General features: G+C 35.2%; 1 protein-coding gene across 1 annotated transcript in view; it reads right to left on the bottom strand.

Annotated features, from left to right (window-relative positions):
* Positions 1–9,647: 9,647 nt before the first annotated feature.
* LOTGIDRAFT_174963 (hypothetical protein) overlaps positions 9,648–12,338 on the bottom strand; it is a gene marked incomplete at both ends in the record, with an annotated part of 5,022 nt that continues 2,331 nt past the window's right edge. Inside the window, 4 exons of the mRNA XM_009054855.1 lie at positions 9,648–9,827; positions 10,169–10,796; positions 11,169–11,338; positions 11,613–11,685. Of these exons, the coding sequence (XP_009053103.1) occupies positions 9,648–9,827; positions 10,169–10,796; positions 11,169–11,338; positions 11,613–11,685 (1,051 nt within the window). The remainder of the gene's footprint in view (positions 9,828–10,168; positions 10,797–11,168; positions 11,339–11,612; positions 11,686–12,338) is intronic.

Raw genomic sequence — 12,338 nt, 5'->3', positions numbered from 1 at the left:
CACGGCTTAGGCTATTTTTAGGTCTTGTTCACTTCTGGAAACAAAACGATACAACATTTCTGGTGTTTTTTTATATCCAAAAATTTCAATCATTTTAAAAATTTAGCTATAATTTTTTTTTTCTTTTTTTGGAAATTCTAAAATGTGATTTTGGAAATTCATAAAACTCCATGACTTAATATGAGACGCTACTTGTCTACAGCAGTTGGATTGGATTTGATTGGATTGTGAATTCTAGCAAACGACATTAACGTTGGCAATGGCTGAGACAGTAGAAAAGTGTCAAAATATCCGTGGAGTGGAGTGGTGCATCGTCGATTTCCCCGAGATGGCTCAAAAAAATTGTGATACAAGATGGCTGCTTGGAGCAACTGTGATCAGGATCATGGATAGTCAGCTGATGAACAGCTGTGACTTGGAAGCTGCTCAGCTGATGGTGTTTGAAATGACCAGAAATTTGTCAGTTAACACAATATGGACCGAAAATATGTGTCTGTGTTCAGAAATGTGTTCATGTGTTCTGAACACATGTTAGACAGCACATGTAGACCTTACCGAAACTGTACTTAGTCAAATCATGCAAACCCTACTCTTGTGAAATGCTACCATGCAACCAAACAGTATGAGATTAAAAAGGGGTACTCTCTCTTTAATTGAAGGACTTTGGACTTGCCAAATGGTAACTAGGAAGCTCTCCAAAAGGAGATCAGAAAAGGTGATATCAAAGGGAAGGAACTCTAATCTAAGAGAGATAACTCTGCAACTGACAAAAGCAAAAAATAATGGACGTGCATAAAAACTCAAGACCCATCATTACGAATTATTTTCATTCGAATCATTTTTTTTCTCTCGAAAACTCAATTCTGTTCACGTGTTGTGCGGTGCCAATCAAACTTTTCAGCTTGCCTCTGATTGGATAATATTTTTTAAAAAAGGCGGGGTCATGAAATGCTGACATTTGTTGACTGTGATTAGATTGATAGAAAAACATTGCAATCTTAAGGCTGTGATTGGCTAAGATATTTGGTCATGTGACCTACCATGTGACAACGAGGATCAAAAAATCTAAGAATGATGTATATATATATAAATATAAACTACGGCATTCTGCAGACGACTTTTTTTCGTGTTACAATTTTAGTACAAAAGTGGGAAAATAACAACGACAATCTTCCAAAAAATATTTTAAATTGAAAAACTTGTCATTTGATTGGACAAAACCAGTCATGTGATGTCAAGCTCATTGATTCGATTGGACAATCTCAGATCATGTGATGCCTAGCTCATTAATTTGATTGGACAATCTCAGATCATGTGATGCCTAGCTCATTGATTCGATTGGACAATCTCAGATCATGTGATGCCTAGCTCATTAATTTGATTGGATAATCTCAGATCATGTGATGCCTAGCTCATTAATTTGATTGGACAATCTCAGATCATGTGATGCCTAGCTCATTGATTCGATTGGACAATCTCAGATCATGTGATGCCTAGCTCATTAATTTGATTGGATAATCTCAGATCATGTGATGCCTAGCTCATTAATTTGATTGGACAATCTCAGATCATGTGATGCCTAGCTCATTGATTCGATTGGACAATCTCAGATCATGTGATGCCTAGCTCATTAATTTGATTGGATAATCTCAGATCATGTGATGCCTAGCTCATTAATTTGATTGGACAATCTCAGATCATGTGATGCCTAGCTCATTGATTCGATTGGACAATCACAGATCATGTGATGCCCAGCTGATTCGATTGGACAGTTCTTAATCATGTGATGCCTAGCTCATTAATTCGATTGGACAGTTCTTGATCATGTGATGCAAAAACTTTTCATGTGATTGGATAATCTTGTATCATGTGATGAACACATCATTTGATTGGACAATCAATATATCATGTGATGCATTGCTCAACATCTGATTGGCTGGCCGATATTCTTCTGCCTTTCATCGGCTGCAGTGATTGGTTACTTTGATGTAGCCATTTTTTTTTCTGTTTTCAGTAGTGATAATGTATTTTATCCTTAAAAAAGATCAACTTAAGAAACTGTAGAAAAATTTTTCCTGAAATCTCCAAATATTTCACCACAAATCAAAAAACATAATCAGATGTCAGGGGCAAAAAAAACCCAGAAAACGAAAGCTTTTCCAAATTTCACACAAAATTATGACAAAATTTTGAATCAAAAATGCACTGCCAATTTGATCTTCGTTAAATTTTCAAACGATCCTCTGTTCAAATGCAGAAAACTTTCTTTTAGAAACAAAAATTCCCAAAAAATATTTATATTTTAGCCCCAAAAAAAAAAAAAAGGACCTATGCATTGCAAATCTGTTTTGGATTTTGATTTGCAATTTAGATCGTATTTCATTTTGAAATATTAAAAGACAAATTTTCGATGAAAAGTAAAAATATAGGGTGTAATACCTTTAAGCGTTTCAGGAAAAATTTGACTAGCAATATTAAGATGTTCTCAAATTTCCAAAATAGTAGAGTTTAACTTAGAATTTTAACAAAATTATAATCAGCACAACTTTGTATCCCACTTCACCTATTTTTCATTTTTTTTTTTTTATAATTAACCTAGATTTTTTCTAAAAAAAAAGCACAGATAGGCCCATTTGTGTCTGTTAGCTTTTGAACATGAAAAATTGCTTTAAAGGAATTGTTGATGGTAATATTTTTCTTTTTTCTTTTTTTTAAAAAAGACTTAGGAAAAAGTTTGAATTTTTACGAAAGTTGTGATTTTTTTTACCAAAGCGTAAATTGCCATCTAGAAGCTGATGGTTATTATTGAAACACTTGACACCACTCTGCACTTGAGCAATTCTGCTATCGATGTAAGTTTGGGTTTTGTTTGATCAAATATTAAAATCAAAATTACTTAAAAATGAAATTTGGTTAAAGAGAGATACCTTGAAAATTAGAAATATATATTTTTGGGGTCTTGAGTTTTTCAAACAAAGCTCTTCTGAAAGTTTTGAAACATGTTTTGGATATAAATCTATCATCAGGAAAGCATTGAGCATGGCGTCATAATAAAATAACTAATAACAATTCCACAAATGTTACAGATATCAAACTTTCACCAGGACAGCTTGGGCCTTAATCTCGAAAATTTAACTAAGCTAAAAATCCAAATTTTGAGAAATACAGTAATCTGATTGGATAATAAAATTCAATTTTAAAATCAGAAGACTGGAATACTAAAAATCATCTTAGGTTAAGTTTTCAAGATTAAGGTACCAGTAAAGCTGAGGTTATATTCCAAAACAAGTCTAAAAGTAAGAATGGCATTGCCAGGAACAATTCCTTTAGAGTATATAAATGTTCTGATATATGTTTTCAAAGATTCCAGTGATTTTTCAGACTCTATTTTTCCCTACAAACTCTATATAGTGTATAGATTATTCCGACACTCTAGATTTATATATTAATGTCAATACAGAGACCAGCTTTCATGTCAACTCTGTCAGCTCTGCCAGCTCTGCAGGGTCTTTCATGTCAATTTTACAGGGTCTTTCATGTCAACTCTGTCAGCTCTGCTAACTCTGGGGGGTCTTTCATGTCAACTCTGTCAGCTCTGCAGGGTCTTTCATGTCAATTTTACAGGGTCTTTCATGTCAACTCTGTCAGCTCTGCTAACTCTCTGCAGGGTCTTTCATGTCAATTTTACAGGGTCTTTCATGTCAACTCTGTCAGCTCTGCAGGGTCTTTCATGTCAACTCTGGAGTGGAAGGTCTTTCATGTCAACTCTGTAGGGTCTTTCATGACAACTCTGTAGTGTCTATCATGTCAACTCTGTAGGGTCTTTCATGTCAACTCTGTAGGGTCTTTCATGTCAACTCTGTAGAGTCTTTCATGTCAACTCTGTAGGGTCTTTCATGTCAACTCTGCAGGGTCTTTCATGTCAACTCTGCAGGGTCTTTCATGTCAACTCTGTAGGGTAGGGTCCTTCATGTCAACTCTGCAGGGTGCCTGGCTTTTCAAGGGATTGTAAAGAGGTTTTGTAAACTTTCATGTGTATCGGGGACACTGATAGCATCAATTTACACCATTCCAATTTTCAATCAGATATCTATGGTGTACCTGACACTCATACAAAGACTAGAAAACCTTTTTACAATCCCTTTAACTTAGATCACAGATCCTCATTTTAGAAAATACTGTCATCTGATTGGTTAAAAAAATACAGTCCCATAATTCCTATTCCATTTGCAATGCCGTCAAATTTTTGGTAAAATTTTGTAACTCAGTAAAAATCATTGAGAAAAGGCAAGGTCTCCTTTCCCAAACCCCTTCAAAAAACGGAGTTGATCTGAAAGCTGCTCTCTTGGCTAGGTTTCAGGGTTCTAACAAAAAGGGTTGTGATTTGCCCTTTCTTTATATTCACCTGACATCACTATTCTTTTAAGCTCTCAACATTTTTGGCCAAACAATGTATTTTACATGCTTATAGCTTATTTTTACCTGTTAAGTTTTGAACCAGCTGACTTTTGAGGGTTAACTTTGAGCCACTTTGGACAACTTAGGGTAATGGAATTTGTTTAGGGTTAATTTTTGATCCTTATGGACAATAAGGGTTGATATTAGATTTAAGTTAAGTTTAAAATACTTAATCCAGGATCAAAATTTCTTGAATTTTCCAATTGAAATCAAATATAAATGCAGATTTGGAAGTTTCATTCATGTTTTTGTTATGGGTGACTCCACTTCTTATCCATGATCTGACAAAATTGTTATTTATCTCGTGTTCTAGGTCATTTGATATTCAAACCAATCAAATGGCTCTGTGCAGTGAAAAATGTCCTTACTATATGTCCACCCACTGTGTTGAATTGGTTAGCATAAATTATGACAAGTGTTAGTGCAACTGAGTCAAAATTTCACAGTACACAATTTAAAGAAAAATCTTGTCAGATCATGATTGGCATATGTAATAACCCAATTAAAAACATGAAACGAAACATCCAATTCTGCATTTTAATTTAAAGTTAAATTTCTGCTTGGAGACTAAAATTAATTTAATTACATGAAACATTTGTTTAGAGATTATAGGGCATTTTATTTTTGTAGGCGAGATTATCAAGACATTGTCACAACGATTTAGACGGGAACTTTTTTGCAATTCGGGTCATTTGAAGCAGTGCTGTTTCATCTCTCACAAAGCGCAAGCAATATGTTTCTAAAGCTACAATTGGACAGAAGTAAATGCCCATTTGAGGACGATTCCAAACGAGCAGTCCATTTTATTAGTAGGTAGAATATATAGTAATAGAAACTATACAGACTAAAGTTACATTGTGTTGATTACTACTTACACTACCTACAAATAAAGTGGAATCTTCTCGTTTTATTTTGAATCTTCTTGCATCTGCATTGAAAATATCTTTGCTCAAATCTAAAAGGCATTTTTGGGAAACCAAATCTTGGCATATTTTGAAAACCATATCACAAATTTGTACCGACATCCAAGATGGCACCCAGCACTCATCCGGATCAAAATCAAGAGCAATCAAACAGGTCTTACTGAAAGAATCATAACTTAAGAATCTTTTTTATCTTTGATTGGTCGAACTTCTAACCAATCAGATTTCTTGAAAAAATTGAAGAGCATCTGAAATTAAGATCACCAATGGTATTCCTCCATTTAGTTTTTCGAAAAATCTGATTGGTTCAAATGTTCCTGAAGATTGACCAATCAAGATTTGTCTTCAAGTTTTGATTTTTTTTAAGATAGACCATCAGGGTAAACAAAAATCTATTCCAAATCATTCTCCAAATATCTTAAATTTCAAAATCGTGCGAAAATGAATCCCAAATTATTTTTAGTCGTATTTATTTAACCCCTTTCTTTAGATTTACAGCAAATCATGCCAAAATATCAAGTAGACAGTGACTCAGTAACTGTAGACTAAGTATATTTTGGTGGGATTTGCTATATGTTTCAAGCCTTTTAGTTGATTTCATGAAAACGCCTTTGTTTTGTAAATAGATTTTAAGGGAATTAACTGAAGTAAATGGTTTCCAAGAGATTTAAGTTATTTGTACATAGAAATTTTTTTAAGAATTTGACAAATTAATATATGAAAATCGGATATTTTTAAAAAATTATTTATTCCTTTTTATTAGTGCTTTACATCTGCAAATTTTTAATTTATTTCTGGCGGCCATTTTTATTTGGAAAAAATGGATTTGGGTCATTTTGCGGTCTTGTTTGAAAAAAAATTTGACGATACTTGGCCGTTAGCGTGTAATTTTACATCGAGAATAGAATTTTTCTATTAATCATTTTACCAGCTGACAAAACTTAATTTTAGCTAACTGTGTCCCTTATCAAAAATGATAATCTGGCATTGGATTCATTTACAATTAAGCAGCAGTTAATTTAAAATCGAGAATTAACATTCTTATGACAAAAATGTCCAAAGATTTTTAGGAAAACTGGTGATTTCATCTATTAATCAATTAACTAGCTGATAAAGTTTAATTTTAGCTATCTGTGTCCCTTATCAAAAATGATAATCTAGCATTGGATTTATTTACAATTAAGCAGCAGTTAATTTAACATCGAGAATTAACATTCTTATGACAAAAATATCCAAAGGTTTTTAGGAAAACTGTAAAAAAATTGAAGCCAATTGTGTTTTTTTCTAATTATCAATTTACCAGCTTAATTTAAGCTAACTGTGTCACTTATCAAAATGAAAATCTGACATTGAATTCATTCCCACTTGAATAACTATTGTTTAAAAAATGTTACCATTAGTGAAATATTATCACAGTCATTAAGACAGTGCCAAATTTTGGAATTATATCCAAATATTTCCGAATCAATCAAGCAAGGTCTAAAACTAGTTTTCCCAAATAAAATGGCGTCCATGAGAATTTTCTGTGTTTAAGCATTTTAAATATTTTGATTTTTTTATAGAGTCATTTCAAATAGAGACTAACTCTTTTCCTTTGTATAGTTTCCTTTCAGGAGCTTCTGATTTATTTTTTGCCATTCTGCAATGTTCTGGAAGACAAGAGCGCCTGTTTCAAGATTTCACATTTGGGGGTATATTTTATGTTGGTCACATAGTTCTAGTATCCGTAACTGCAAACATTTGTATCATGAATTCTTGAAGGCATTCTGCAATTGAGCCTTTCATTTAAGATTCAAATCTAAGCCAATTTTTTACAAAATCGTGAAATTGTGGTTAGTTGGAACCAGCAATTTCCAATTTTGTTGAGATCGTTATTAAGTTTAAATTAAATCTAGACCACTCATTGGCTGATTTTTAAGAAGTTATCTCATTGACCAATCAAAATGAGCCATGATGAAAATTTGAAAACTGAACCCTTTATTTCCATTGGATGAGCTAAATTCCCTTTTTTCCAGTGTTGAAGGGATTATGAAAAGGTTTTCTAAACTTTTTATGTGTATCAGGGACACTGATAGCATCAATTTACACCATTCCAATTTTCAATCAGACGTCTGTGATTCCTGCAATTCCACTAAAACTCAACATTTTATGGCATCAATATTGCAAAAGCACATAGACATTATTAACTTTTGCAATTGCGATCTCATAAAACACTTAGTTTTAGTGGAACTGCAGGAACCACAGACGTCTGATTGAAAATTAGAATGGTGTAAATTGATGGTATCAGTGTCCCTGATACACATAAAAAATTTAAGAAAACCTTTTTACAATCCCTTTAATATCTTATGAAATTTTATTTAAATTTTCCCAACAAAAGACGTCAACGTGGCTTACTGGCTCACTTAGAATATCACCCAGCTTTTAAGCTTTTTTCTTTTCAATATATTCAATTGTGGATTTCGAAGTTTTAAAAAGTTTTGCATAAATTCATATTTTCATTTATTTTTTACGTAAAAAAAAATATTCAGCTTCGAATGTTTGCAATTTAAGACTAGCCTCAGTTTTTAAAAGTTTAGAAAATTCCAGATTATCCAGCCCTAAAAGGTATATATATATATATATATATATAAATATAAAATAGGACTGGATAATAGTGAGAAAAATACTTCAAGATACATATTGTGTTTTCAATAATAAAAGATATTTGAAAATAACTCGGTGTTTTCTTCTATTATTACCTGAGACCACTCTGCAATTTGGTTTGTCAACTTCTCTTCCCTTTTTGAAGAGTCCACATAGTTGTTTTTGAAATGTTAAAGCATTAAGTCATTTGTATTGGACAATAAGCCATGGCCTTGTGTGCTACATGCCTTTCAGAGCTGGAAATTCAGCAAAGAGTAAGCTGATATCTCTGTCCTGGCAAAATTTCCCTTATAACACACTGCATGAGGAAAAGAAAGCTGTGCCAAGTAAGCTCTGAGATGGTGAAAGAGTTAGTAAGCTCTGAGATGGTGAAAGGGAAAGCTCAGAGATGGTGAAATAGTAAGCTCTGAGATGGTGAAAGGTAACCTCATAAATGGTGAAACGTAAGCACTGAGAAGGTGAAAGGGAAAGCTCAGAGATGGTGAAATAGTAAGCTCTGAGATGGTGAAATAGTAAGCTCAAAGATGGTGAAATAGTAAGCTCTGAGATGGTGAAAGGTAAGCTCATAAATGGTGAAAAGTAAGCACCGAGAAGGTGAAAGCTCATAAAAGGTGAAAAAGTGAGCTCTGAAAGGGTGATAAGAGTAAGCTCAGAGATGGTGAAATAGTAAGCTCTGAAAGGTTGAAAGATTAAGCTCATAAATGGTGAAAAAGTGAGCTCTGAGAGGGTGATAAGAGTAAGCTCAGAGATGGTGAAATAGTAAGCTCTGAAAGGGTGAAAGATTAAGCTCATAAATGGTGAAAAAGTGAGCTCTGAAAAGGTGAGCTCTGAGAAGGTGAAAAGGAAAGCTCTGAAATGGTGAAAGGTAAGCTCTGAAATGGTGAAGCTCTGAGAAGGTGAATGGGAAAGCTCTGAGATGCTCAAAGACAGAGAAAAATAAGCTCTCAGCTCATCATGCTGAAAAAATACAAATTCACTTGAGCTTAAAATCCTTTATGTACAATTTAATAACAAAGTTTAATATCACAGTTTGATTAAGAGTCAAGTTCCCTTTGATCCTACCAGTCCACCAAGCCAAAGAACCCACATTGGTCCTCTTTGGTCAGACCACAGCTGAACATTTGGTCATCTCTGACCAGAAAAGGCAAAGATCCTTAGATGCATCACTCCAGGAAGTCAGTCTGCACAGGGCTCCTTCCTAGATTGAGCACACAGCTTAAGATTTGAGTCATTTCCAGCCCAGAAGGCTGCTGACAATTAGGGGACTCCAAAAATCACCATGCTGCTGCAAACCTGATCCTTTCAGAATTGAGTTCAGCTAAAGAATTTAGTAAGTCTTTCTACCCAAAAGATTGGCAAAGTACTAGCATCTTAGTCTCCCAAGATCATCTAGCCACAGGAACTCCACCAAATCCTTCTGCCCATTCGAAGAACCGATGCTATTCCTTCCAGGATTGAGCAGAGCTAACGATTGGCAAAGTACTAGCATCTTAGTCTCCCAAGATCATCTAGCCACAGGAACTCCACCAAATCCTTCTGCCCATTCGAAGAACCGATGCTATTACTTCCAGGATTGAGCAGAGCTAACGATTGGCAAAGTACTAGCATCTTAGTCTCCCAAGATCATCTAGCCACAGCTACTCCACCAAATCCTTCTGCCCATTCGAAGAATTGACATTGCTCCTTCCTGGATTGGGCACAGCTGAAGAATTTCCTACCATTATTGGCGCCAACTTTCAGAACAGTATTTATAGAACAGGTTTTATTGTGTCCAGGACAGCATGGAAAATATATATCAGCCCACTGGAAAACATAATGAAGACATCCAGTTATTGAGGACTGAGGAAGGGAAAATTGGCACCAGCGCCACATTGGTTTAAAAAGTACACCTTAAAGGAATTGTAAAGAGGTTTGCTAAATTTTGTATGTGTATCGTGGACACTGATAGCACCAATTTACACCATTCTAATTTTCAATCAGACGTCTGTGGTTCCTGCAATTCCACTAAAACTTTATTTTTATGATGTCACAATCAAAATATTCCAAGGAAATTCTCCCACTTACAAAAAACAAACCTCAAAGTTAATTTAACTTGGATTTTTCCACACAGCAGCTTTTTTTGCTGAAAAATTTAACAAACTCACCTCAAAATGGTTGCATTTCTGCTTGCCTTTAAGGGCACAAGTAAAGAACCATCTTCTGTTATTGGGACCAGGCTTGTGTGTCTGCCACAAACCACATTTCTGCTTATGACCGGAACAATTTGGAAATTTCCAGTTTGTGTCACTTTGATCCAGTTCAGACTGGTTTGTTCTGGCTCTTTTATTGTCATTTTGAGTATCATGAAATTCACTTGAGGTCCTTTTCCGAGATTTAACCACAATTTCGGAGATTTTAGGCTTCGAGATTGATTTTGAGCTTTTAAGGTCATGGGAAATGTCATTTTGAAAATTTTTTCCAGTCGTGTCCATCAAAGCAAAAGGGTTTGGTTTGGAAATATTCGTACAAGAGTTCAAAGACGTTTCTAAAAGTTTGGTCTCTTTCACAAAAGTGAACAAGTTTTCACGATTGTCAGTTAGTTGAATGATTTCTGAATTTTGTGAACTTGTTTTTGATTGGTTGCTTTTAGGTCCACCACACACTTCACAAGTGATTCGATTGGCTGAATTCAATAGAGTACAAGTTTGGCAGGACCAATTAGATTCTTGGGTCTCAATCTTTGCATTTGATGATTGAACCCAATTTAGAAGACTGTTTTTACTGGGCAAGGTCCTGAAAAAGACAAAAAATTTGTTTGGACATTTTTTTCAACTGGTTTTCAATTTGTATGCCCATCAAAGAATGGTGTTTCTTTTTACTCCAAAAGCCTGATAAAGATGCAGAAAATTTGATGTAAAGTGCCATTTTATTTCAAAAACATACTTGTTAAGAGGTTTTCTAAAATATGTTTGTGTATTGGGGACACTGATAGCATCACTTTTGCAAAAGTGACGTCATAAAACGCTTAGTTTTAGTGGAATTGCAGGAACCACAGACGTCTGATTGAAAATTAGAATGGTGTAAATTGATTCTATCAGTGTCCCTGATACACATAAAAAATTTAGAAAAACTCTTTACAATCCCTTTAATGGATGGATTACTTACAAGTTATCCAGCTTGGTGACATCTTCTGTTTGACAGATGTGACAGAAATAGGTGACTCTACTGCTATCGTCACCCATCTTGGTCTTGGTGACTCTTGTACCACATGACTTACACTGGGCTAGTGAGTAGATTTTATAGTGCTTGTTCAGAGGAGAACCGGTTTTTCTACACTGAAAAGACAAAACAGGGAACATGAGATAAGTTCAGATTGTTTTACCCTGAAAATTAAGGTGCCATGGGTTCAAATCCTACTCTAAGTAAGAATATTCTTATGCCAGAGCCAGTGCTTCCGATGTTTGCTATAAACCCCTATCAAAATTATATCAAAATAGAAATGACCTTCGGCTCAGCTGGTCCTTGACCAAACCTCTTGGCATTGATCTTTCCTGGATTATCTGTACCCATTTACAGCTGGGTCGACTGGAATAATGAGGATCCTTTTACCAGCTGGTTCTTGACCAAACCTCTTGGTATTGATCTTTCCTGGATTATCTGTACCCATTTACAGCTGGGTCGACTGGAATAATGAGGATCCTTTTACCAGCTGGTTCTTGACCAAACCTCTTGGCATTGATCTTTCCTGGATTATCTGTACCCATTTACAGCTGGGTTGACTGGAATAATGAGGATCCTGTCTACCAGCTGGTCCTTGACCAAACCTCTTGGCATTGATCTTTCCTGGATTATCTGTACCCATTTACAGCTGGGTCGACTGGAATAATGAGGATCCTTTCTACCAGCTGGTTCTTGACCAAACCTCTTGGCATTGATCTTTCCCAGATTATCTGTACCCATTTACAGCTGGTTTGACTGGAATAATGAGGATCCTGTCTACCAGCTGGTCCTTGACCAAACCTCTTGGCATTGATCTTTCCTGGATTATCTGTACCCATTTACAGCTGGGTCGACTGGAATAATGAGGATCCTTTTACCAGCTGGTTCTTGACCAAACCTCTTGGCATTGATCTTTCCTGGATTATCTGTACCCATTTACAGCTGGTTTGACTGGAATAATGAGGATCCTGTCTACCAGCTGGTCCTTGACCAAACCTCTTGGCATTGATCTTTCCCAGATTATCTGTACCCATTTACAGCTGGGTCGACTGGAATAATGAGGATCTTTTCTACCAGCTGGTCCTTGACCAAACCTCTTGGCATTGATCTTCCCGA

This window comes from Lottia gigantea (genome assembly GCF_000327385.1).
Source record: "Lottia gigantea unplaced genomic scaffold LOTGIsca_229, whole genome shotgun sequence".
Lineage (NCBI taxonomy): Eukaryota > Metazoa > Mollusca > Gastropoda > Lottiidae > Lottia > Lottia gigantea.
This window is presented reverse-complemented; position numbering and strand designations above follow the sequence as displayed.